Source organism: Argentina anserina, chromosome 1, assembly GCF_933775445.1.
Source record: "Argentina anserina chromosome 1, drPotAnse1.1, whole genome shotgun sequence".
Classification (NCBI taxonomy): domain Eukaryota; kingdom Viridiplantae; phylum Streptophyta; class Magnoliopsida; order Rosales; family Rosaceae; genus Argentina; species Argentina anserina.
In genome coordinates, this window is record NC_065872.1 from 15325710 (window position 1) to 15353121 (window position 27412).

Consider the following 27412-nt stretch of genomic DNA (forward strand, 5'->3'; position numbering starts at 1 on the left):
CCCGTGACAGTTAGGTTCACTATAGAACAGATAAATAACTAAAACTAAAACTTATTATAGCACAAGCAAGAGTCTTCAGTCTTCACTCTTGGATGCCCCATCTGTGAAGCATCTGTTCACTCTACAATTGAGAAAATTAAAACAACAGTTCATTAATCCTTTGTAATCAATTAGTAGTTGTTGGAGGGTAAAATCTCGTCGTTGACTTCAACCTCCAATTAAATGCGGACTGGAGCGGAAGCAAATCAGGAATCGTCTAGAACCTTCAAATGCTTGTTGACCTGACCTGGTGTTGACTGCACTTTCTTCGTCGCCTTTTACTTGGTCAACGACTATATCTTTGGCGTCGATTACGAACTCACTGAGGATGAAAACAAGTTTGTGGGGGGGGGGGGGAGGGGGGGGGGGGGAGGGGGGGGGGGGTGGAGGCACATGCAAAAGACTCTCCGACGCTCAAGTCAATATTGTGCTCTAGTATGCTCAGACTAGATTGGAATCGAATGCATATCTTGGCTCCTCCATCTCCCTTTTATAGGTGTTGCGAAGTCGGTGAGCATTTACTCTTTGACAGTTTCAGGCTCATTAATTTTCGTCGGTTACACTCAATTAATCACCGACAAACATTTATCCGTCGACAACTATGTTACATTTACTTGCCGACCGTTACGTAATATTTATTCGTCGACCGTTTCGGTTCCGTATTAACTTCCCACTGAATATTTATGTCAGCTCTCATTAATTATTCTTCAACCATCATTAATTCGGGAGTCATCATTTTTATAATCTCTACAGTAGCTCATAATCTCAAAATAAACGATACCAAAGACCAAAGAGAAGAGGGACCTGGGTTAGCATGTATCACACAAAGGTACAGTACTTGCTCATGATATTAACACTCATCTTTACATCAATTTTTTTTAAATCACAGCAATCTTAAATCAGCCGAACCTTTCCTCAGTTTACGGAAAATTCTATAATACAGCGCTGCATATAATGCAGCGTGAATAGTACCAATGAACAGTAGTGAACAATATTTATACACAGTAACATGAACAATGATAAAAATATAAAACCTAGATAGTAAAAGTTTATTACTACTCTATTTTGAACATATTTTTGTTTTTCCGAGGAACTAGCCTTCAACATGCCAATATTACCTAAACGAATCACTGTTGTCCTAGAAAGCAAAAAACTGAGTTCTAATAGAGCAGAATAAACAGAAATGAAATAAACTTAAATACTCATATGCAGTGCTAGAAAAATCTAAGTAAAATTAAATATTTTTTGCGACGGATTTTAGGGCATCAAATAAAGTTTATTTATTCAACATAAATACAAATATAAAACTCAGAGCCTTCCTCTTAGGTAAACAGTTACAGTTGTTTAGCTACTTGTATTTAAAATACAAACTTACTTGAAAAATGCAATCCACACCGGATTTATACAGCAGAAAGATTTTACACAACTATAGCACACTCACGCTCAAACTATCTATTTTTTTCAGAACCCTTGGTAGAACGACACTCTTTGAAACCTTATACTATAGTCTTCTGATTTTTTCTTCCTCCCCACTTCTGCCTTCCCAAAGAAGTTCATTCTCCTTATATAGAGCTAGACTCCAAGCTTCAAGCCAAACTTCTTTTTGAAAATGGACGACAAAGAATCTTTTTATTTTTAAAAGCTGGTTGTCCTTATGCGTCGGCAAACTATTTCACAAAAGCAGAAAGAGTCATTTTTATTGTTTGGATGTGTCGGCAGCTTCTCGTTCCTTGTTTGGATGCGTCAGCAGCTCACGTTCTATGTTGGGATGCGTCGGCAGCTCACTTTTCCATCATGTTTATGACATTGTAATATTCTTCATCTGCACAACCATAATCCGCCAAAGAATCTTGGCCTTCATGGTCACTTTTTTGCTATGTCTTCTTTTTCATCCAGATCTGAGTCGTAGGGAAAAGAATAAGGAATCATGTATCCTTTTTCTTTCTACCTTTTTTAGCCATGTAGTTGTCTCTGGAGTTCCATCTATTTCGTTTCTCATAATGGCATAGAAGAAATCACAGGCATCTGGTGGAGGATGATTGTAGCATGTGACTATGATTTTTTCTCCACTAGCTTAAAGACTGGACTCATAATCCCTTAGAACCATGTTTTTAATGCACATTATGGCCATGGCTTTCATCCACGGAATGTTATTGTTGGGATTGCCATTTTTCTCTGAACTTTTTGAACTCTTGATCGGACCCTGAATAATTCTCACATAATGATATGGAGAAATGTAGCTTTTGCGTCCATCCACCAGTTCCCATTCCGGAGGGGTATAAATGAATTTTAGTCTCAAGATGCATCCATCAGGACAAATGTTCCTTACTGCCTGAGTTATGATATCTGGAAGACCCTCTAGGTCCTTGTTTGACTTAGTCCAAAGATTGTGCACAAAACCATTCTCAATAAGCCATAACTTCTGCTTCTGAGGGTGTTTGGCTTGAACATTTACAAGATATCTCCCATAATATAGGCCAAAAACTATTGCTAAAGTTGAAGGAAGCATTTTACCATCTCCGATTTTATAGTGAAATTCCCACCAGGCTAATTCCTTTTGGGCTGAAAAAGGAACTCGCGCGCTTTCAGAGCCTTTTACATACTTGGTCATTGCACCTCCTTCATTCGAATTTTCTTTTTCCTTTTATTTTTCTTTTGCATGGACTCCATACAATTCCTCTGTCAAGGCATTGAGACTTTTCAACAGATGTTCTTCGTCTTCCTCATAGAAAGCCTGTAGAACATTATCCATAACAATCTTATGCTTGAAAGCCAATAGCTTCTCTGTTTTGAATACTGGTTCTTTGAATATCTTCAAAGGATAGCCATGAACATTTTTCTTACCAGTGACTTCAACCATTTTTCCCTTAAAAGGGGCCATTATGCTTTTTGGCAAATCAACAGCCTTCAACGGACTTGATAAGCCTTTACCATCTGTCGTTTGAGATGGGCTAGCCGGTCTTTTACCCTGAGACCAATCAGTTAAGGTTGTATCTTTTGGACACAATAAATATTTTTTCCGAGTTTTTCTTCTTCATCAGATCCTCTAGTACTTTTCTCAGACTCTTGATCCCAACCTCCTGGTCGAATCTTATCTTCAGTCTTGGGCTGAGCCAATGCAGCTGCTTCATAAGACACAATGAATTGGTAACCTGGTCCATCATGTAGAGGTCCAACAGTCTTATATCCTTTTTTGTATCTGTTCCAAAGACTAGGTGGTTCCGATTTCCTGCTCCTAGGATTTCGCCTTTCATCTTCATCTCCATCTTCTCTTCTGAATGTTGCAATTTATCTAGTGAGAGAGTCTGGCAAGAAGTTCTGGTTACCTGCAATCATTTCCACATCGTATTCATATTGGGATAAAAACATTTGCCATCTTAATACTATTCCTCTATCTGTTGCATCAGTTAATTTGTAATTTTTAAAATTTTTAACTCTTTTATTGTCAGTTCTAACTACAAATTTGTTTCCTAGGAATGCTTCAGCGCCTTTGATGCTCTTGATCAGAGCCAACACCTCTTTATCCCCGGTCGAATAATTTAATTCCGTTGCATTAAACTTTCCTGATATGAATTTGCAAATCTTTTCTTGATTAGTATCAAGGGTCATAGCTAGAACCACTCCTCCCTAGTAATAATCATTTGCATCTGTCTGCAAGGGGGTAGACTCTGGGATAATTCCTTGATCTTTTTGACAGTATTACTGTCATCTTCCGTGAAACACCATTTTTTTTGAACTGGTTTAAGGCAGTAAGACCACTTACTTGAGGTATAAAGTCTCTGACAAAGTTGACAACTCCTAAAAATCTTTGCAATGATTTTGCATCAGGGATTTGATCCGGGAATTGGCTGATCTTCTTAACAATGTGTTCTTGGAGACGAATCTCTCCATCTTTAACATGAATTCCCAAAAAGTCGATCTCTCTTTTGACTAGATGTATCTTCTTTTGTCCCAAAATGATTTCTTTCTGGACAATAAGCTTACAGACTTGCTCCAGGTGCTTCAGATGTTCATTCATAGTTCTTGAGAAGACTAAGATGTCGACTATATAAACTATGCAGTAGTCTGAATAGGGCTTAAAAATGTTGTTCATCTTCTTTTGGAAAATAGAAGGAGATTTCTTGAGACCAAACGACATAACTAGCCATTCGTAATGCCCTTGTGGTGTTCCAAAAGCCGTCACGGCTATGGAATATGGATGCATTTTGACTTGCGAAAATCCTGATTTACCATCAAACTTGGAGAAAATTTTTGCTCCTTTGAGACGATTTATAAGGACCCTCACTTGAGTTATCTGATAACCATCTTTTACTGTCTTTTTGTTAAGATCTCTGTAATCAATGACCATTCTAGCTTTTCCCCTAACATGTTCTGCATGGTTTCTTACTAGAAAAGCTGAAGCCTGATGCAGACTGTTTGAAGGTCTGACTTTCCATCTCTTTCCTATCTTCTTCCCTATAATGAGGGATGGCTTTGACATGGCATATGGCGTTGGCATCATGCATCTTAAGCTGCCAATATATTGGATCTTTGTCCCAGTATAGTTGAGGATCTTCACTGATTACTGGTTTAAACAAATTCTCTATTTGTACAACAGTTGGCACCCTCTTTTGCTCAACTCTATTAGCATATACCTTCATGTTATGCTCAATGATATATTCCTTTTCTCCATCTGAGCATTCTAGTTCTAGTGAATCTGAATCTAATTCATTTTCAAGAAAATTGAACGTTTCTCCTGGCTTAGAGTCTTATGAGTCCATGTTTGATACGATCTCACTGTGATTTTTTAGATGATCTTTTAGCAACAAAATGGGTTCCAGAATGGGCTTATAATCACCACTCTTCACTGACGACCTCTGATATTGATTCGTAAATCCTTTTTCGGTGACACTTACTGCTTCTGCAAGGCGAGATTCCCAGAAGAACTTACGGTTCTTCTCAAACCCAATCATTTGTGGATTTTGAACCACAGTTTGCTGGAGAAGGAAATCATTTCCGATCAACACATCAGCTCCCTGGCTTTCACATTGCCAGATGATCTTGCATATAAAGTTTCCTCCACCTAGGGAAATGTTAACATTTCGCGCCATAGTGTTCATGATGATCTCTTCGCAAGTGTATATCCTGAGCCACTGTCGACGAACGCATGCAGGTGATATTTCTTGTATTTGGGAAACTTTAGTCCTATGGTAATGTAGTTGCTAATCTACTAGTCTGAACTTGCTTGACATGTTCTTCCATTTTTCCTTTGGTTAGCAAATCCATGAAAAGGTTAATCCTTTCAATGATAGGTTCTTTGGTGAGATGATGGTTTTTGCTAGTATGATCTTCTACTCCCTTGCTGATATTAACAGATTATGTTAATTCTTTCTTCTGACTTAATGAAGTTACTAACTTTACCCTTTTCAGGTCTTCTTCGAGCTTTGCCTTTGTTAATTCTTCCTTTTGTTCTATTGAATCATAGAACTTTGCGTATTCTTGTTCTATAAGAATATGAGCTTCTTTTTCTCCTGTTCTTGTCCTTAATTCTGCTACAAAGCATTCCTGATGATAAGTTTCTCCTGTGCTTTCACAATACATTGGAATAAGTTTATTTTCTACGAGCTTACTTAAATCACAAGTGAATTTTCTTGGATTGGGATACAAACCACTGATAATATCAGGGGTATCTTGTTTCCAATTGAGAAACTGCAACACAAAGATAGGACGATATCTTTTACTGCTATCTTCTTCTTCTGTACTTTCTGAAGAGGCTTCTTTGAACTCATCTTCTGATGGGTGCTCAAGAGAATAGATAGAATCATTATTTTTATCAGAATATACTATTTCAAATCCTTTCAAGTTTGTATACTCAATCGCTTCTTCATATTCTTCAATTAGAGCTCTTGATGTTCTTTTATCCTTTTTTGGACACTCATTTGCATAATGTCCTTTTGCTTTGCACAACCAATATCTGCATTTCTTAACATCTCTTGTTGAACCAGGATTGGTTTTCTTCTTCTTGAAAAATCTTTTTCTGGAATCAAATTTTCCTTTTCCATCTTTAGATATTCTTTTGAAGTTTTTTTGGAAATTGTACTTCTTTTTTGAGGAAAAAGTTTTTTTCCACCTTTGCTATTAGAGAACTTTTTTTTGTATTTTCTTTTCGTGTGATATCCCTACTGTGTAGGAGTCTCCCATATCTTGGGACACATGTTTTCTACTCCTCTGAGTTGTTTCTTTGCAGTTTTGGATTTCCTGTTCTCTACGCATTGCCTTTTCAGGAGATCCATGACTCTTTCTGCAATCCATCCAACTGTAAAAAATGTTAAGGGATTTTCTTCTATGGACTGTGCTATTGCATCGTTCCAGGGTTCTGGTAGTTTTCTGTAATAGGTCCTTACCTGACCTTCATTATTTATGTCTCTGATGGTGCAATAGTAATTCTGGAACTCATTGGTATACTCTTCAAAGTATCTCATGTTGCAGATACTTAATTTTTGAATGTTTGCCTTGGCCCGTTCCTTTGCCTGCTCACTATGTCCCGTTATATCTCCGTAAAATTGTGCATATATCAGACATGCAAAATCAAGTGGGTTGTTTGGTTTGGGCCAACTTGGTCTCCCAATCAGGCCACTAGGTGCTTCTCTTGAAGGATTGATACCACTTCTGGACAATTCTGATCATTGTTGACTCGTAATATGCATGTGCTTCTGAGTATTCATATTTTGATAATACCAAGGTTTGGGTTAATTTCAAGTTAGCCACCCAGTTGTCTATGACCTTTCTTTTGTCTCCAACTTGGTCTAGATCGAGATATACTCCTCTTTCGGATACCGACTGTCCCCACTTTGGTTTAGTAGGAATGAACTTTTGAGAACTCCTTTCTCCAGGTTTTCCCGTTGGGGCTAAACCCTTAGGAAGCTTAATTTTATTTTCTCTAATGATCTTAGTAGGGTAGTTTCTGATATTCTGAACTACTGTACTTCCTTGAGGGGGATTTGCAATATTCATATTTTATGTATCCATGTTAGAGGATTCACCAGATTCTGGTTTAGCCTCTTGATATGGAAGAATCTTCCTTCTTGGTTTTCTTCTTATCTCGACCTGTGAGATCTTTTGCATGATTTCTTCTAATTCTTCTGTTGACTCACACCTTTCTGCCTTCGCATATAGATCCTTGAGTTTTTCAGCCTTAAGCATCCTCATTGGTCTCTTTGTATCTTCTTCCTCAAATGAATCTTCAAGGCATGTAGATGACTTTGTTCCCGAAGTGTTTCCCTTTTCATAACTGGCAAACGAATGTCTATGGAATTGAAGGCTTATTTTTCCTCCCATGTCTTCATAGATTGATGCTTTAGTATTCTCAATTTGCTTGACTGGAGGAGTGAGATTCCATTCTCGTGGAAATGTCACCTCGTTCCATTTTGTAATATGTTTGTACTCGGTCTGATTTCTTGGATTGGTGAGGATGGATGTAGTGATTCCGGGACTGTTAAGGAATTTAGTATTTAGGGCTACATTCGAGCTCATGAGCTTATAATAGATTCGGTAATGTATGGCAAGCTCCATCATTCCTCTTTTCATAGAAATCCCGTCTGTCTTGATTCTCAACCTGAAACAGTGTGGTGCATCTCTAAGGTGCGTAGTGAAGTTTGGAAAAATATTGAAGTATGCAACCTGATTACATACAGAGGCTTCTACCGTTCTAACAGACTTTTCTTGAAGTCTATTATCATGTCATCTTGCAGGACACATAAGACAGAGCAATCTATTCCATCTCTGACTAGAAGTTTTATTTCGACTTGAACCGCTCCAATGCGCATGTATGAATAACTTCTTCGAATTGCTTCACTTACTTCTTTATGAGTTATCAATCTTATGTCAGTTTCTTCACCTATTGCCGGAATGGTTAGTTCAAGAATCTTGAACCTATGAGAATCAAGAAGGAAAGATTCTCTCTTATAAATTTCGTTGAGTCTGAATTTAGGAACTGTGGCCTCCCGTACACTTGACTCTATTTCATTGTACTCAAATTCTTAAGCATTGATAAGTTGTACATGAATTGTGCTCCTTTTGCTGAATACTCTGTTCAACATCTTCATGTTCCTTTTTCTCAGTGAAACTAGGGGATTTCCAGGTAAGAAGCTTTGGTTCACTAAACTTAAAGTTGCTTTCTTCTCCTGGGTAGGAAGGTATGATCACCTTGCTAGCTACATTTTGAGCTAGTTGTTCTTCATCAATTTTCTCTGTTCCAGCTTCAGCTTTTATTTTTTCTATGTTTTTTTTTTTGCAAATGGGAGAGTTTAAGATTTAACTCTCTAAATTGTTCCTCCAGCTCCATACCTATTTCTTGAAGATATGTAATATTATAATTTTGCTAATGAATTATTGCTTTCAGGTTTTCAGCAAGGGTTTCTGAAGTAGGAAGATATAAGTTTTTTGCTTCTTTGTCTCTCTCCTTGACTTTTACCTCAACCCTTTGGTTCATCCTATTCGGACGATAAGTGCTTTTAAATGCTTTTTCAGAATTTCTTGGGTTTTTCTTAGTTCAACTGCTTGCTCTTGAATGTTATTAGCAAGGGTTTCTGTTCTAACTAACTTATTTTCTATGTCTAGCATATATTGCTTTTCTTTGAGGTAGTCAAGCTTTACTTCAAGCCTTCCAATTCTTGTGATTACTTCTTCAAGTTGATTGATCTTGAGATGAAATCTCTCAAGTTATTCAAGCAGCTTTTCTGCAGCCTTGTTGCTGGATAAATGGTTTAGGATATCTATCAAACTTGGCCGAGTTGGATCAAGTTCTTCAACCCCTATCTCTCGTTGAAGATGAGAGAATTCGTCATAGAGTGTATTCAATATTCTACAGACACACTCTATCGAGTATTGATCCTCTTGGATATGTTTTGAATGAAAACACTTTTGCCACCTATCAGAATCTTTTGTAATACAAATGCCTGATAATTTTTTGGTTTGGATTCCCTCTTGTTAGTTGAGAGAAGCCAACTTTGTGGCATAAGGCTTTTAGCTTACTTGCTTTTGAGCTAAGCATGCTATGATACCAGCTAGGGCGGATCTAACCAATGCTAAAAAAATCAAGGGGTTTTTGATCTTCTTCGAAGACTTCTCGAAGAGCTTTAATATTTTCTTCAGATTCGTAGATTCTACGTTGAACTCTATATATAATATCCCAATAATTTTTTGTATTTCTGGGAAGGTTATTCCTATATTTTATTAATTTTTATATTGTTCTTTTTCTTCTTGAAGTTCTTTCTGGGAATTTTAGCAAACGCTAATAATTCCAGTCTAGAATCTATTGCAATTGCTATAATGATAAAATATAACTGTTTACCTTCGAATATAGAATGAATTTATATATTTGTACTACGTAAATAAACAAACTTATAAATCAAGACCCACCATGCTCCGTTAATTTTTTTACCTAAATAGTACCTAGGGTAAAAACAATAGTGAATAGTACCCACTGCATACGGTACAACGCTGCACAGTAGCCGAATCCCTCAGTTTACTAGCCCATCAATGAAAATTGAGGTAAGCGGATCATTGGCTTATTTTGGAAGTCTGAAAAAACAAAAGCAAGATTGGCAAAGTTGCTAACAAAGAATAAGCCTATTCAAACGGGTTTATTTTGAGAAGGATGTAAAAGGCTAGTGTTGGCACCCCACAACAACAAACCACTTACAAAGATACTATGACAACATGTAATATGAGATAAGCAAGGGTTCACTTTGAGAAAAAGCTAAGTGGACAAGTCCAGAAACACAGATGAAGAGTGTTCCTGTTTCAGATATACTTCATGGACAATGTTCTAAATTTTCCGTCCACTTCCCTTCCTTTCTCTTTTTCCAATATCCCTGTCAATGAAAGCGTGAACGAAAATTATCATGGGCATCTGATTATCTAAAGATGATAAACAACCCTGATGTATTGATAAACATACAGTTTAAATATGATGCTCATATGAAATCTAGAATATGAGTTTAAAGTCAAAAACTTTTCTGTTTGTCAGTTAGAATTGAAAAATGTGATGGAGGCAAAATAGAGTGCAGACCAAGATGCAGCTCGGTTGTTGATGGTGTTGAGAAACAAATCTGTTATTGATTGTAATAGGTGTGTGTATGAGTTGTAAAGTTTCCTTATGTGTAGTAATATGTTGTGTATGAGTTGTAAAACTTTCTTATGTGTAGTACTAGGTTGTATATGAGTTATCTTAAGAGTTAATTTCGCCATCGGTACCCAAACTATTGTGGCAAGGTCAATGTAGTACCTCAACTTTGAGTTGTACCAATGTAGTACCCAAACTTGTAATTTGCTATTAACAAAGGGTCTTAGCCCAATTTTCGTTAAGGCTTCGTTATCTCGGTCACGTGTCCCGCACGTGACCACACAAAAAATTTGAACATCGGTACCCAAACTCTTGTGGCAAGATCAATGTAGTACCCCAACTTTGAGTTGTACCAATGTAGTACCCAAACTCGTTTTTCTCTATCAACGAGGGGTCTGAAGCCAATTTCTATCACAACTCCATCTTCTGGGTCACGTGTCATAACTTATTGTCTTTTCTCATTTTCTTCTCATTCTCTTTCAATCTCACTTCTTCCACACTGTATTTCTAAGCTCAGATTTCGAGACAAAGTAACACTACGGGTTGTGTTTCTTCCAAACTCTTCAATCACGATGACAACTTCTCCCAGCTCGGCAGCTCCGCCTTGAGCCACAACATCGTCTCCCTCACATCCTCCACCTACGACATTCGAGGCATGTAAAGCGGTGCGGTCGGCGGTCGAGAATCTCATAGTGAAGTCTGCGATCATGATGTGTCGATGGATCGGGCGTTTCAAGGAGAGGTGGAGGAGCTCGAAGATGGTGTTGGTGGTGAAGGAGAAGGCGGTGGGGATGAGAGGAGGTGTAGCTCCTCTATGCCACACTGTGGTGGTGAGGTGTCCGGAGCATAATGAGTTAGTGTTTTGCCTAATTTGTAAGTTGTTTCTTAATTCTAGATATTTAATGTAAGAGTTTGTTATTTAGGGCCTTAGAACCCACATAGAGTTATTTAGGTAAATACCATTTTTATTTTGATCCATATGACAAAATTGTGACGTCAATTGGCCTCAGACCCCTCATTGATAGCGAAAAACGAGTTTGGGTACTACATTACTACAACTCAGAATTTGGGTACTACATTGACCTTGTCACAAAAATTTGGGTACTGCTGTTGAATTTTTGTGTGGTCACGTGCATGACACGTGACTGAAATAACAGAGCCGTAATGGAAATTGGGCTCAGACCCTTCGTTGATAGCGAATTACCAGTTTGGGTACTATATTGGTACAACTCAGAGTTGGGGTACTACATTGACCTTGCCACAATAATTTGGGTACCGATGGTGAACTTTTTTCTTATCTTAATATTCTCACTGCAGCTATAAAGCTCATAGTGCAACATCAATAACAATTCACTTCAGCCATTTCTTTTCTTCTCTTTTAACATGGTATCAGAGATTCCTCTATGTTTCTTCTTGCTTTTCTTACATTCATAGTACCAACACCCTTTCAGTAGCAGCAGCAGAGGCAGCATGTAGCAGATTTCAGTAGCAGTAGGCAGCGGGCAACACTAGCTTAATTTCTTCCTCGGTGCATCTTAATTTCTCGTGCAGCCTCTCCTATCATTCGTCATGGTTTGTGATGATGATGTTCTTTCACTATGCAAATCAGTTCTCCTCAATTCCACAAAATCATCAAAATTCAAATGTCCCTTCTCAGATTCCTTTTATACTCATCCCTCTGATCACTCACACATCGTCCTAATTACTAAAGTCTTGGATGTGAACAACTACAATGGTTGGAAAATGGATATGCTCCGAGCTTTGAATTCCAAGAACAAAAACTTGGTTTTATCAATGACACAATTAAGTCTCCTTCAGAAAAGACTGATCTAGATGGCTACAAAACATGGACTAAGGTCAACGACTTGGTGCAGCAGTGGATCACCAACTCTGTCAGTCAAGACATTGCTGAGAGTCTCACCTATTACTCTTCGGCTCAAGAGGTATGGGAGGACTTACATGAACAATTTTCACAAGGTAATGCCTCTCAAATATTTGAGATTCAGCGAGATATAGCTTGTCATAAGCAAGGGCAACAATTAATCTCAGCTTATTATACAAAACTGAAAGGTTTTTGGGACGAATTAACTTCCTATTCTGAGGTTCCACACAACTCCCAAGGAGATCAACAGAGACTAATGCAATTTCTGATGGGTTTGAACGATACTTACAGTGCTATTTGCAGTCAGATTCTTTTGATGAACCCTTTGGCCTACAGTCCGACAAGCTTACGCTGTAGTACCACACATCCAGCCGAGTCCAGCGGTAGTGCGGTGATGGCGGTCCGAAACTCTGGCAGATTCATAAATCAAGAACAAGGTAGCAGGCCCAGTTTCAATCAGGGAAGGGGGAGATCTGAGCCAAATCCTCGACCACATTCTGGCAGATTCAGTTCTCAAGAATGACGATAAGGATCAGGGAGAGGCCGCCCTCAATGCGTCTACTGTGGAGACCCTGGACATTGGGTTCAGACTTGTTTTGAACTGATCGGCTATCCTCATAGTCACCCAAAGGCGAAGCAAACTCAGCAGACTTCCAAGCCGAATTCCAACACTTGTTTTAGAGTTCCATATGCCAACAACGTTTCTAGCGTTGTAAGTTGTCATGGTGGGCCTTCAGTCACTCTATCTGAAGCTTAATTTAATCGATTTCTGGCAGCCGTTAGCAGTATGTCTCCAAGCTCCAACTCTCATGCCAATGCAACTTCGAAAGCTAATGCTGCAACTAAACTAAGTTTGTCCAAGGTTGCTTCCCGCAATTTGATCATCGATAGTGGGGCAATCAATCATATTTCATCATCAATTGAATTAATTCATTCTGATATTCGATGTTCCTTGCCTCCAGTCTTATTACCAAGTGGGGATAAAGTTGCTATTGTCGCAAAAGGATCACTACCCTTAAGTTCCAATTTCTACATCTATGATGTGTTATATGTGCCAAAATTTAAAGTTGATTTGATTTCAGTTAGTCGTTTGACAAGAGACATGAATTGTTCAGTGACTTTTTATTCTTATTGACACATATTGCAAGATCTAGTTACAAGGAGGATGATTGGTTTGAGTGAACAACTTGATTGATTATACTATTTGGTGTCATTAGTGACGGAGAAGTCCATGAACCACTTATTAGGATATATGTGACATCTTATTAGAATGTGGGCATGTAGTGGATATATTAGAGATGAACGACAAATTTACTTCCATCGGACATGATACTAAACAACCGCTGAGATAACAACTCGGAGCTTGATCAGCATTATTAATTTATTATCATTACATAATATCATTCCATAATGACTGCCAAAGTGTAGTTGGTTTTGACATATTACCATAACGGAATAATTTTACCACTAACAGCAGTTTTTGTGTGTGGAGAAAACCACTAATACAGTTAGATGCCCTTCAAATTCAAATTGGACCCACTAAGGCGTTAATTCACGCCGGCGCATTCCATAGGTTTCCCTCTATTTCTTCCACAAAACAATTTTCATTTCCCTCTCTTTTCTTTCAGAATCTCTCTGAACCCTAATTCCCATTTCTCCACCCAGATTGATTCTCAGAGAACCGAAGATGTCGATCGAAATGCCCAAAGGTCTACCCTTTTCAGTTGACACGTGGAGTCCTTGTTCAAAGAGAAAGCGTCACCATTTCTTAACCCACGCTCACAAAGACCACTCGGTTGGGATCTCCTCTCACTTTTCTTACCCTATTTACTCTACTCATCTCACCAAAACCCTCCTTCTTCAACACTACCCCAAGGTTTGTGCTCAATTTTGGACCTTTACATGTTTTTACGGTCACCCATTTCAAGTTTTGGGTTAAAGTTTTGATTTTTACTTGGAAATTTTGCAGCTTGATGAGTCTTTGTTTGTGGGCATTGAAGCTGGGAAGTCTGTAGTTATTGATGACCCTGATGGTGTCTTCACTGTTTCGGCTTTCGATGCTAATCACTGTCCTGGTATCTGTTCTTTCATGATGTTTTGGATTGGTTTCTCATTGGTTTCTGTGTGACATTTGAAACATATGAATGCAGTGGATTCAATTTGGTTTTTGGTGATGTTTGTTCATTGTTGAAGTTCTGATTTTTGAGCTCACATGTTATAATTGAGGTTCCTACAATCTATTATAGGAATGCAATAGATTGTTGTTCACTGTTGAAGTTCTAGGCTTTGTGCTCGTATGCTATGAGTGGGATTAAGTTGTCTTATTGATTGAGGTGGCTTAAAAAAAATCAATAAGCCCTTTGACAATAGGTTTTGCGATAACTGATATACTTTATGCATCTGTTCAGGGGCTGTGATGTTCTTGTTTGAAGGAGAGTTTGGTAATGTTCTCCACACTGGAGATTGCAGACTCACTCCTGAATACCTGCAACGTTTACCAGAGAAGTACCTTGGTAAGAAAGGGAAGAAGCGTAGATGTCAACTCGATTATGTTTTCCTAGATTGCACGTTTGGGAAATACTATCACAGTTTCCCTAGCAAGTATTCAGCAATCCAGCAGGTACTACTCTCTGGTGCACCTGTAAAAAAACTCTTCTGTTTGATTCTATTTTGTTTTCCTTCCTAAGATAGGGCTAATTTCTCTCAAAGATGATGATGAGAATGAAAAATGTCAGTTTATTATTCAAGATTCAAGACTAGACCCTTTACACCGTCCACATTTACATGTCATACTATGATACCACACTGTAGATTATGCCTACTAGAGAGGACGAGGAGTAAGCACACTGTGTTTGTTAATTGTCAAACACTAGTACCTTACAGAAAATCATGCATGTAAGGAAACATTGAGGAATATGACTACTTGGGAGCAAACCAAGCGACTGACTGCTAGACCAACAACTCTTTGGTGACTCAAGTAGGAGTACTGATGTGTGATTCTGGTTCAATCTTTGATAAATGAAGATCATGAACTCCTTATAAATTAAAGTGAATGGTGATATATATTTTATTTTTAGCAAAAGACAAGCTCATAATTATAAAGTAGAAACCTCAGCAGTGTATGAAGGCCTTGCCACTTTTTATAGGCTTGTACTATGACTTAGGCCCCAGATACATCTGAAAACAACTCTTTTTCTTGATGAGTTGCATTTTGGTGCTGTAATGGTTTTGAACTCATCAAGCTGCTTTCTTGTATTATCAAGCTGTATTGCAATGTAAATCTGTTCTGGTTATGGAATGTGCTGCCAAAACTGTATGATCTCACGGTCCTCACTTCAAATAATTGCTATAAGTTTATATTGACTTATAAACTTAGTGTTGAAATGCAACATTCATATCCTATTTTCATTTCCCTGTAATTTACGGTATTTACCATCTTCTTGCCTCTTTTGTAGTTTGCCCATTGTTTTCTATATGTACAGTGAATATTGCTGAATATGAAAATTGTCATGCAATTTGATTTGATGGAAACTTGCTGTAGTAGTAGTTATTGTGTATTCTCTTCCCTTTTAGTCTAGTTTCAAGTTTATGTTCCTTGGCTCCTAAAAAAAAAGGGTTATGGTCCTTGGCGGATGCATCTTGAGTTAGTGTTAGGTCTCTCTCTCTCTCTCTCTCTCTGGGTTTTCATTCTTTTATTTTGTTATTGTAGGTCATCAATTGTATATGGAAGCATCCTGATGCAACCGAGGTGTATTTGGCCTGTGATCTTCTCGGTCAGGAAGAGATACTGGTCGATGTGTCCCGTACATTTGGATCAAAAATATATGTTGACAGAGTCACCAATCCTGAGTATTTTGATGCTCTGACAGTCATAGCTCCTGAAATTATCTCCCAAGATCCATCTTCCCGCTTCCAGGTGCTTGATGCATTTCCGAAACTTAATGAGAGAGCCAAAGTAAAGTTTGCAGAGGCTCACATTAATTTGAAGTCTGAGCCTCTCATAATTCATCCTTCAGCACAGTGGTATGCTTGTGAGGTAGAATTGCTAGATAACGAAACTCAAAGAAAATTGAGGTTCAATGAAGCAGTAAAGGATCAATTTGGCGTTTGGCATGTTTGTTACTCGATGCACTCGTCTAGGGAAGAATTAGAGTGGGCTCTGTGGCTTCTAGAACCTAAATGGGTTGTTTCCACCACACCCAGTTGCAGGGCTATGGAGCTGAATTATGTTAAGAAGAACTGTTTGACCTCTCGAATATCTCCAACTGATCTCCTCTGGAAACTTTTAGACATTAGCATGGAACATTCTTCTGTTGCAGCTGTATCAATTGAATATATTGAATCTTCAGTGTCTGAAGAGCCCAGTCAAAGTCCTGCAGTTTCTCAGTTTCTGCTGATAAAAAAAATTTCTTCCCCGAAAAAGTTCTTCAGTTTCTCTCCTCCTAGGAAAAGACCGCCTGTCACCTTATTTGGTAGAGCTAGGTTTGGGTTTCAAGAATCAGCTGTTCAAATCACAGAGAAGAACATTTTATACCTTGAAGATAAAGCTTTGCAAGATGTGGACAATATAGTTGGAGGAAAGTTCTCCAACAAAGGGGAAGAAAGCAATGAGCAGAGATGCTGCAGCAAGATTTTGGTGAAAAAGGCGGATGGAAGTGCTTATAAAATACATTGCGAAAAGGCAGAGGAGATAAAGGCTGAATTGGATCATGCACAACTCAGTTCATGGGATGAACATGATCCGAAGTATGAGCTGGATAAGAAAAGACCAATTGAACTAGAAACTCACAAGATTCCCATTTCTGTTGGGTCACCAAATTGCTTCAATGAAAGATTCAGAAAATTATACAGGTCAATGAATGTGGCTGTGCCTCGGCCTCTTCCTTCTTTGGTCGAACTTATGAATGCTTGCAAGCGTGCTAAGAGGAGAGTTGATTTCTCACCTTGTAATTAAGTCACCAGTCCGTTCTCTGCTTTGATTATCCAACTGGTAAGAAAGAACAGTATAGAAGTTCTACAACACGTATGTATAGCTATTGTGGTGGTTATGCTGTATGTTGAAAGTTACACCAGATGGGTGTGTGGTTATAGAAATTGCACAATAAGACATTTGCCTGTTGTATAAGTTCAAGCATTGCCATGCGATAGAGGATTAAAATTGCATTAGTATAGCATTCTAGCATATACAGAGTTCTTACAATGATATAAATGCTATTGATTTATCTCCAATTGTTGAGGTCTAAACATGGTTTGGTATAAGATTCTGGTGGTGTGCTACATCAGGTGTTAGTCATTCCTTATTAAAAACTGGAGCATTGTAGCATCAATATCATTAGAGAATTAATAACCCGTTCATTATGAAATGGATATGGCACAGCTGTTCAATTATACATATTTGTAATATGAATGAGAAATAATTCTCGTGGTTGAACTGATCATATTTTTCTTGGTCTTTTAATTCCATTACATTGACTTTTTACAGAAGTAAAAGAAAGATTTCAAATGCTGGATGTTCATGTATTTCTTAGCATTACTGACTTACTGAGTCATTACTACCTTGTCCTCTTGCATTTTAAGCGTTCCCTGTCTGCCTGCCTGCATCACAGTCTCTCATAATCGAGTTTCTCCGACTGCAAGAGAGCACAGAAGTCAGCTACTAGATCAATCAACAGAGCCCAAATGACAAAGATGGAGTCTCAGTGACATATAACTAAGTGGACACTTAGTAAACAATCATGGTTTAAAATAAGAACTGCTGAGAATCAATGATCTGAAGCTTGATTAGAGGTTGAAGGCCAAGCTTGTGTGATCGACTAAGAGTAATCGAGTAACCAAGTACCTTGATGAGCATGTCTGTTGGAAGCCATGCTGGTGCGGTAGGTACCCCAACCCATGCAATCTATCAACATGTATAGTTTTCATGGTTAATAATGTGTAAACTACACCTGCACTTTCTGCAAGATGAATGAGAAGGCATTGAAGCCAGACTGGATAGAAGTTTCTTACCAGTGCATACTCTCCGGTCTCAAATATGCGCAAATCCAGTACCTGAAAAGGTTCCTTTCAGTCATACTTCGCAATTCATCAACATCAAACTAACTCTTTTTAGCCTTTCTTCCAAAGCATACTATATTAACTTGGCATTATTTTTAGTAGTTGGTTATGTCATTGAGTTAGAAAAGGCTACATACCTCACCACGGTCTTCATAAATATAGTCCAACCCTTTGTAATAAGGTGGATGTCCAACTGATAGATACTGAAATCAAATTGTACAGAACATCTTAGCATCCCAATGGAAAACTTAAGAAATGCGAACAGAATCATATTTGATCTTACGAATCATAGTTCACTGGTACTTACATTAACACTATTGAGATACTTTTCTTTGTCCACCCTCACAATCTGACTCTTCTTCACTGCCCATATAGAAAGTTACTAACAAACAATCAAGCAAAATTCACACAAACATTTTAAAGAATGTGGTTCTATATAAATATACTCACTGGAATAGACGGGCTTCTTTGGAGGCTTAAGAGTAGCTGTGCCTTTGCTTGCACTTGAAGGTTGAGCATTGGAACTAGACTCTTGGGGAGTTTTTTCCTGTTTCAGTTTCTCCTTTTCTGGTTCTGCAGCAGCTTTTACAGCTCTAATGGGCAAATGGTGAAGAGGGTTTCTTCTCAAGGTCTGTGGGAAAGGAGAGAAGGATGAAAATGAGTTCTGAGGCGGAGATCGAGAGAAAGCCATGGGAGTCTGCAGGGAGATAGAGCTTCAATATTGTGCTGATTCGAGTTTCAGTAACCTCTATTATATATTGAGAACAGATAAGAGATGATGAGTAGTAGCTAGTCTTTCATTTCAACGGCCAGCATTTGAAGACAAGACTAGTTTTTGTCTTGAGTTGCAACATATATCCTATATAAGTGAAAATTATTAAACAAAGACAACAAATTAACTGGAATATTACAAATAAAATTTGGAAACAACCACAAAATGAAAGAAAATTTTATACTATACACTATATATGTGTTTTCCAGCGGTTCAACTCATGATCTAGTTTGAGAAACAGAAAAGCTCTCATGAATCTAAGCTATTACATTGATGTTTTTGTTCCCAAGTACTGGAAATAGTGAAGAGAAACTTCTCCACGTCCCGAAATTTAACTGTATGTATATATATATATATATATATTATAATATAGTAATCTTAATTGATTTGTATAACTATGTACGTATGTGTTAATTAGCCGCTGTGGTTGAACCTAGCAACATTCAGGGTTTTAGAGTGTTTTTCTTTCTTGGTTTGGATTACGTAGTTTTTGCATTCATTAAACTTATTTTTTTTCTAGATGATTTATGCCATTATGCAAGAAGCTACACTACTAGAAAATCTCAAATACACTAAAATGCACACCAAAATTCCTTTTGTAATTGTTCTACAAAGATAATTTCGTAATTGACGTAATGTTACGCATTTCTCTCTTTAGAGGAGCTTGATGGGGTTGTGGTATTAGATGAAGAAAGCTTAAGTTGAAGGCTGTCTACAGAGGCAGAATTAAATGGAAGGGATGATTCGTCGCCTTCAATATCTTCCAAGTCAACTAGAGATGTTTGATTCTGATCGATGAATCGTAATGCAATTTCACAATTTCTTATTATAATGGTTGCTGGCTAAACATGTATAAATCCTCTAAACTCTGATCAATACTCGAAAATGAAGGGTTTTGATTCCACATTGGAGAATAGCTAAGTTTGATTTCTTTTTTTTTTTGGGTCTTTAATCGATGTTATTCAGACAAAAGAAAAAGCTAAGTTTGATTTCGATATCCGCTATAGTACTCAACACTTGAAATGGAGTTCGCAATAGTTTAGTTGAAGGCTGCCAAATTGGTTGGGTGAGCCACTACTTCATCGATAGTGGATCATTCCGAAACTTATTCCTCCATTTTCTCCACACTTTTTGTTTGGTTTCGTACACACTGTTTTCCATTAGCAATGACATATCAGTTTCAACAGAATTTTCGTGGTAGAGGATCGGATCATTGCTGGTAGCTACCATGTGTCCCTTGTGCTTGCTAGTGATTTATGAATAGGTTATGCCTAAGGGGGACATGGTTGAACTCTTTTGGGTCTCAGAGCTGACTAATCTACCTCAACAAAGTTCAACTTCAGCTTCAGGCTTGAGCATCAACTTACAACTTGAAAATTTAAGACAGAGACAACCTCAACTGGTTTGGCTCAAGTAAGAAAGATGCCAAAGAATAGTCCGACTTGTTCAACGGCCGCGATGCTTATATATAAAAGGTCAAATAACTTCAACGAAACAAAGAAGGAAGACCGAAGACCCAAAGACACAACATTTAAATCAAGAGGCTTCAACTTTGAACTCATCTCTCTTCTTAAAGACCCGACCTTTCTGTTTCTCTAGCTTCCAATTCTTAAGGGGTTTTGATTCTGCTTCACCTTTTTGAAGCTCTGGAGCTTGATGGGTTCTCTCTGATTCCAACTTTTCTGGGGGTCTTTGTTCGGAGCTGCTGAGGTTTTTCTTTGACTTGAACTGGGATCAAAGGTGATCAAACTCTTGTCTCTTGCTTTTGATTTTTCAGTGGCTAAATTAAAATGGGTAGTTGTTGTTATTGTTTCTGCATCACTGGTTTGGTTTGTTCTTTGTATCTAGATCATATGTATTTCAAGCAACAGCTGAGATTTTGCTTAATTTTGAATCCAGTGAAGCTGTTCAAGCTAGAAACATTACATGGTTTGTTCCACTATCCGTGGTATTATGTATCTTGAGTCTGCATTTGGTTGTCTATATTGGTTTGATTGGCCGAATGTTAGTGTGATACAACAATGTCACATAGTTTTTCATTTGATACTGTTAGTTCAGCATTGACAAAGGTGGCTAAGGGCAACATTCTGGGTTTTTATAGGGTCCTTGACCAATAAGGTTGAATGGGTAACTATTTTGGTTGTATAATTTTATTGTTAGGTTAGTATGAGTTGGGGCGATTCCACCAGGGAGCCTTTGTTTACTAAGTGTTAGGATTTTGGAAAAGTAAAGAAGAGCTCTCTGGTGCAGCAATGTGTTTGCTTTCATCCGGGTACTTTGGATGGGAAGGAATAAATTTTGTATAGTTATAAAGGTGCAGGGATGGAGGAGCTTTGGGTTAGAGTGTAGTTCTTGGCAGCTTTATGGAGGTTTCTTTTAGCTGCAGTAGAATTCAGAGACTATAGCGTTGCTTAAATTTTGCTTGACTGGAGGACAGATGTAGTCTAAGCATGGGGATCACTGGGTGGTTTTCTACATCATTTGCATATAAAATTGTCCACTTTTATAGTTTCCTTCTTTGTGGTCAAGAAAATTGTTTGTTTTCAAACAAAAGAGAAGACTTCCAACTAAAGCTTCTTGATTGTGTGATATTAAGTACTGGCTAGTGTGGAATTTCATTTCTTGTTGGATGAATGTACACATGGCATAATGTATGCAGTTATTTATTTATCATTACTTTTCATATAGACCCATGTATTCGGTGAAATCTGTTGGGAACCAGCCATGTTTCTCATAAGGTTTTCTTATCTCCAGTGTGGGATTCTCAGTCTGGGATGAAAGCAGGATGTCAGAGAGCATTCAGTTATTCATGTATATGTCCTGGATGTTCTCTCAAACTTGTTATTGATTCCTCACTAGAATATGAATAAAATATCTCGTGTCATCATAATCATTTCCATCTGCTCTCCCTTTCCTGTTTTTTTCCTCTTATCATTGAATATAACATAGTAATTAACTTTTCTTGTACTGTATATAGGTTAATATTCCATGAAGCCTTTTGAAAAGAATGAAGCTGATTTGGAAGATGGAAAGTTGGTTAAAGACAGAGATAGAACACCACGAAGTAATAAGGTGGTCAAAATACAAAACCAGGCCCTGTTGTCTGGTCTTGCATATTGCATATCTTCGTGCAGCATGATTCTAGTGAACAAATTCGTGCTTTCCAGCTATAACTTCAATGCTGGAATTTCATTGATGCTTTACCAGGTAACTATCATTTGTTACTAGAAGTAAAGGTCATATTCTATGTTATTTGTCTTTGCACAACTCTGTTTTACAAACACAATATGTAAGTGCTTGTTAGAGTTTATAATCTCATTGTTCTTCTTTGGATGCAGAACCTCATCTCAGTTATAATAGTGTCTACATTGAGTTTGTTGGGGGTAATATCAACGGAACCACTAACATGGAGATTGGTTAAGGTCTGGTTGCCTGTGAATGTTATATTTGTTGGGATGCTCATTACAAGCATGTTTAGGTATGAAATGGGTTACAAATTTCTTTCTATTTAAAGCCATCTTGGTGCTTAGTAATGTTTAAAAATGGTCTGACAATTAATATCACTCTACTTACAATTAGTGCCAGCATCTATCTTGTTCAATGTAAAAGCGTTTATTTGCCCTTTGTACAAGAGCACTTACCTTCAAAGGCGGTCTCTGATACTTTACAGTTCCAAAGGACATACCTAACATATGAAAATTGGAAAACATTTTGTTTGATGCATATAGCTGTATTTTGTTGTCTAAATGACAAGTTGGCGTAATCATAGATTTAGCCCTCCATTTTTCTCCAGCTGGGGCACTGTATACAGTTACTTAACTCTTTGGTACATACGATATATTTCTGCTATGCATTGTTTCTATTCAACAGTTAGCAATGAATATATCTTCTTTTAATCTCTGGCCTATGAGTCTTGTACATAGGGTTTGCTGATTACTGGGTGATAATCATGGTGAATTTCTGATTCATGTATATGAACCAGCTCTTATAGTCTCTACAACTTAGTCAGTGCTAAAATTCCATGCCCTTTCTTTCCTCATATTGTACTTGCATACTTTTTCTGTTTGCAGCTTGAAGTATATCAATGTAGCGATGGTCACAGTCCTGAAGAATGTTACTAATGTGATCACTGCTGTTGGCGAAATGTATCTTTTCCAGAAGCACCATGATAGCAGAGTATGGGCAGCCCTTTTTCTAATGGTATGTTGTTCTGGTTCAATTGATAAATGTTTGTGAGGATTTTAAAATTTTAAGTCAGCTTTTAATTTTGAATTATGTAGGTTTTTTTTTTTGGCAACGGTGCTGCTTTGTCATATCTTGTCTTTCGTGGTGCTTATTTGCCACATCCTATCCTTTCCTTAAATTTAAAATTTACATGGAAATCAAAAACACAATTGTGTATAGGTAATTAAAATCAGCTTCTCAAAATCTTTAAGGTCATACATATCAGCATGTATGACAACTTTTTCCCTTTTGGGTTGGAGGTGGGGTTGAATACATAATTTTACGCCACATGAGTGTGCATGTATGCTTGACATTTTAATTTAGGTGATGCCAAACAAGCCCATTCCACTGAGATGAAGCTTGTTGAGTTGATGATATTATTTGTGTTCTGGTAGTCTGCTGGCCTACTTTTGCCGCTGGTTTATTAGCGTGATTCTTATTCCAAGGGTCTGAGTGTCCACACTCAAGATGATGCTGTGCGTGTCTACATGCATTCACATGCACACAGTTTTTTAAAGATAAATTGTATGTCCAAGTATTCAAAAAGTGGAAACGGTCACCGAGTTAACATTGGTCATGCCTGCATCTTCTGTAACTCACTATGAACCTTTTTGAAGATGTTCTTTTGTGCCATAAAAAAACAAATGTGACTTTTCATGATTTTTAATAATGGCTAACTTTTGCAGATAATCTCAGCAATTTCGGGAGGGGTGACTGATTTATCTTTTCATGCCGTCGGCTATGCATGGCAACTTGCTAACTGTTTCTTAACTGCATCTTATTCTGTGAGTACATAATCTGGAAGTTTCGATCTGTTCTGTAGATAATCACCGTCTCAGTTTATTCAAAATTTCCCTTATGCATATATGCTCCTATGCCGAACTGATTTGTTAGATTCTGCTACATTGTTGACTGCTCAATGAAAAATAATTATTAATTCATTCTTGTGCTGAAAATTATATAAAAATACAGTTCAGAACTCTTAAATTTACAAATTGAACATTATTTAGTACACATGGTAGAACACAAAATCAACAAGAGTGGACACTGCATCTAAAATCTGAAGTAATATCATAGTTTTGTGGTCTGTTAGTTAGATTTCTGTTGACATATGGTTTTTCGGTTGAAGGTATCCCAAATAATTGTATTGTTTGTGCAGCTAACTCTACGGAGGGTCATGGATACAGCAAAGCAGGTTACAAAATCTGGAAAACTCAATGAGTTTTCTATGGTCCTGCTAAATAACTCTCTTTCTTTGCCTCTGGGGATTCTGCTTATTTTTGTTTTCAATGAGGTTGATTATCTCTTTACCACGTGAGTATTCGGTCTTCTGTTTTTGATATTATCTAAATTTCAAGTAGCAGCATATAGCATATGTATGGTAGATGTTCTAAGTTTTAGAGTTGTGGTAGCTTCCAATAATTTTAAAGTTAAATGTGCCCCTGGAGCATCCAATGAAATTGGAATGATGAATATGAATAGCTGGATGCGAGACGAGGCTTTATACCAGTACACAACATCGAGTGTCTAAACATTAACTAAGTACTGTCTTCTATGGTACTTTAGGTCAATGTGATTTAACTTCAATATATAAAGGTTTCTGAAGAACCACAGGAACTTTGTACAAGCCATGTGCAAATGCAAAGGAATGAATTCACACACACGACACCAAACGAAATCTTGACGTAGGTGGGAAGAGAAAGTTTGGCTCTGCTATTTTATAATTTGTTCGTAGAGATCTTCTGTTATTTTTTTCTTCCTTTGAATTTGCCATTCATCATCGTATAGTTTTAAAGAAATATGCATATGAGGTACTTCAGAGTTTTGTTTTCATTGTTGCTTCGATTTAGTTTTTGCTTTTAGCATGAAACTGTTATTGCTTTCTTTAAAAAAGGGACCCAGGACTAAAATTCTTGTTTACTGGTTAACTGAAAAAGAAAAAAGAAAAATCTATTAGGATTATGTTTACTCATGTGTTTCTAATAAGCATATGGTTTCATTGATCCTACAAGACTAATTAATATTAAATTAAAATGGCAGGCCACTTCTGAGATTACCATCATTCTGGCTGGTAATGACACTAAGTGGGTTTTTGGGTCTGGCAATCAGCTTCACTTCTATGTGGTTTCTTCATCAAACAGGTGCTACAACATACAGGTAAGATATTTGTGGCTGATGCACAATATGATATGATATTGAGATTTTATTTACTCTATTCGGAGATGGATATAGTAAATCTAGCTTAAAACTTTGAGATTGATGTTGTCAAACTTGAGAAAACCGAGACCAAAGAATATAAATTTCGTCTCCTTTTGTCTCCACGCTTGATCACTTTATAGCAACATCTGACCAGCTTGATAACTCGCAGTTGTAGTTGATACAGTTTAGATATTGCCTGATCCAAGCCTGGATGGACATGTCTAGTTGGATATTATGGACTTTAGTATTTGACTAATGTTTATATCATTCCCGGGTCTGATCTGGTTTGTCAGTCTGTGGCATGTTCACCACCCAGGGAACCTTGCTAGTGAATATAAGAAAAATCCATGATTATAATGTATGTAGGAAGAATATGATACTAATGTGTTGAATGAAAGTTTGGTATGTTAATATTGTCGAAAAGTTGGTGGTGTTAGTGATCTATGTAGACTGGACAACTCTGATCGCTGGTATATATCTGCAGCCTTGTAGGTTCACTGAATAAGATCCCTCTATCGGTTGCTGGTATTGTACTTTTCAAGGTCCCAACCAGTTTAGAGAACTCCGCTAGCATATTCTTTGGTAACTTATTTCTCTCAAACTGGCTGAAGAAATTGGTTTGCTTCTGGATGACCATGCAAATACTACCTTAACTATGTAGCATCACCAATGAAATTTTGCCATTTGTAGGTCTTGTGGCGGGAGTGTTCTTCGCTAGAGCCAAAATGCGGGAGAGATCTCAATCCTGAACTGCTTTAACTTAGTTTGGCTTACACATGAGGACCATGTTTTGCAATGGGGAAACTGCATTCTGCTTTAACATCTGATGTTTCGCTTCTCGGAAATCATCTGGTGAAGTGACTGATAAACTAGCAAGGAAGATATATTCAGATAGGCAATGTTGCGGTACGTTTCTGGGTATCTGGTGGAGGGATGAAAGTTTCACTCAAATGTCAGGAGGCCTTCGGAGAAATATTGTACTTTATAGTATGAATACCTCAAAACCTTACCACTAAATCATTCACATATTTGTGTTGTGCATTTGTGCTGCATCTCATTCTTATATATCATTTCTAGTCTTATTGAAACGATATCCCTGTAATTTATATGCGAAATTACCAGAAAACAAAGACTCATCCTTGTATATTTGAATATGTCCTACCGATTCTTAGTGAACTCAGGAAGTTCTTGGTGTGCATTTTTGGTTTTGTAACAATAAAATGAACCCAGGTCAGCCAAGAAACAGAGAACTGTAATGAGTTGGTCCAAAATCCAAATAGAATTTCTCATATAGTAGCAAAGGCTTAACGAGGAAATCTGTACAAAATTTGCTTCCCAGACAACCCTATTGATTCAACAAAGCTTGAGCTATACCCTTTCTAGAACGCGAATCTGAAAACAAACAAGGATGCAGACACGTGTACACATAAAATGTGATTTATTGAATATCAAGCGCGGAGTTATAATCTTTGTGAACTCCTCTGATTCTATCTCCGTATATGACCTGGCTCAAGGGTGACGTGTACTTGATCTTGAGAATTTGAGTTTGATTTGGATTTGGATTTGATGAAGAACGAGCGATTTGGCAGCTTGACGATTTTTTGTGGATTTGAGTTTGGATTTGGATTTGATGAAGAACAAGCGATTTGGTGGCTTGATGATTCTTCGTGGACTTGAGTTTGGATTTGGATTTGATGAAGAACAAACGATTTGGTGGCTTGATGATTCTTTGTGGATTTGATGATCTTCGTGGACTTGATGACCTTCGTGGACTTGACGGACTTCGGGATTTGTCGAGAGTGATCTTGCTCAAGTGATTTTCTCTTTTCTTCTCCAGTCCCCTCTCATTTTGTTGAAAGATGTATTTATAGTGTCAATGTTTCTATTTTGTAGAATATTTTAATGACACTAAAATAATAAATTCTTTAATTGTATAATTAAATCAATATGTATTTTCTGATTAATTTAAAAATTAGTTATTCTTATAACTAAATTAAACAGAAAATAATTGACTTAATTATAACCGTCAAAGAATTATTAATTCAATCAAAATGTCTGATTACCATTTCGAATCGTTAATGACATTCAATTTTTCGATTTACGTCGGAATCACGAGGCTTCAATTACGATTATCCGT

At 37.4% G+C, this 27412-nt stretch overlaps 4 protein-coding genes across 4 annotated transcripts; 3 read left to right on the plus strand and 1 right to left on the minus strand.

The window, feature by feature from the left end:
* Positions 1-10862: 10862 nt before the first annotated feature.
* On the plus strand, positions 10863-12631 carry LOC126802687 (uncharacterized). Its single transcript, XM_050530356.1, has 3 exons — positions 10863-10974; positions 11963-12463; positions 12531-12631. The coding sequence occupies exons 1-3, from the start codon at positions 10863-10865 to the stop codon at positions 12629-12631; spliced, it is 714 nt and encodes a 237-aa protein (XP_050386313.1).
* Positions 12632-13713: 1082 nt separating this feature from the next.
* On the plus strand, positions 13714-17087 carry LOC126802695 (uncharacterized). The gene is made up of 4 exons (XM_050530363.1): positions 13714-13902; positions 13996-14101; positions 14435-14646; positions 15736-17087. The coding sequence occupies exons 1-4, from the start codon at positions 13714-13716 to the stop codon at positions 16978-16980; spliced, it is 1752 nt and encodes a 583-aa protein (XP_050386320.1). The 3' UTR covers positions 16981-17087.
* Positions 17088-17363: 276 nt separating this feature from the next.
* LOC126795032 (NAD(P)H-quinone oxidoreductase subunit O, chloroplastic) lies at positions 17364-18805 on the minus strand. Its single transcript, XM_050521846.1, has 6 exons — positions 18531-18805; positions 18388-18443; positions 18218-18283; positions 18033-18074; positions 17866-17925; positions 17364-17656 (listed from the first exon to the last, which is right to left on the minus strand). Exons 1-6 carry the CDS (start codon positions 18769-18771, stop codon positions 17627-17629), a joined length of 495 nt encoding a protein of 164 aa, XP_050377803.1. The 5' UTR covers positions 18772-18805; the 3' UTR covers positions 17364-17626.
* Positions 18806-20372: 1567 nt separating this feature from the next.
* Positions 20373-26405, plus strand: LOC126782338 (GDP-mannose transporter GONST1). The gene is made up of 9 exons (XM_050507562.1): positions 20373-20592; positions 21830-22059; positions 22191-22330; positions 22923-23052; positions 23763-23861; positions 24236-24390; positions 25117-25233; positions 25760-25857; positions 25966-26405. The coding sequence occupies exons 2-9, from the start codon at positions 21841-21843 to the stop codon at positions 26022-26024; spliced, it is 1017 nt and encodes a 338-aa protein (XP_050363519.1). The 5' UTR covers positions 20373-20592; positions 21830-21840; the 3' UTR covers positions 26025-26405.
* Positions 26406-27412: the final 1007 nt, after the last annotated feature.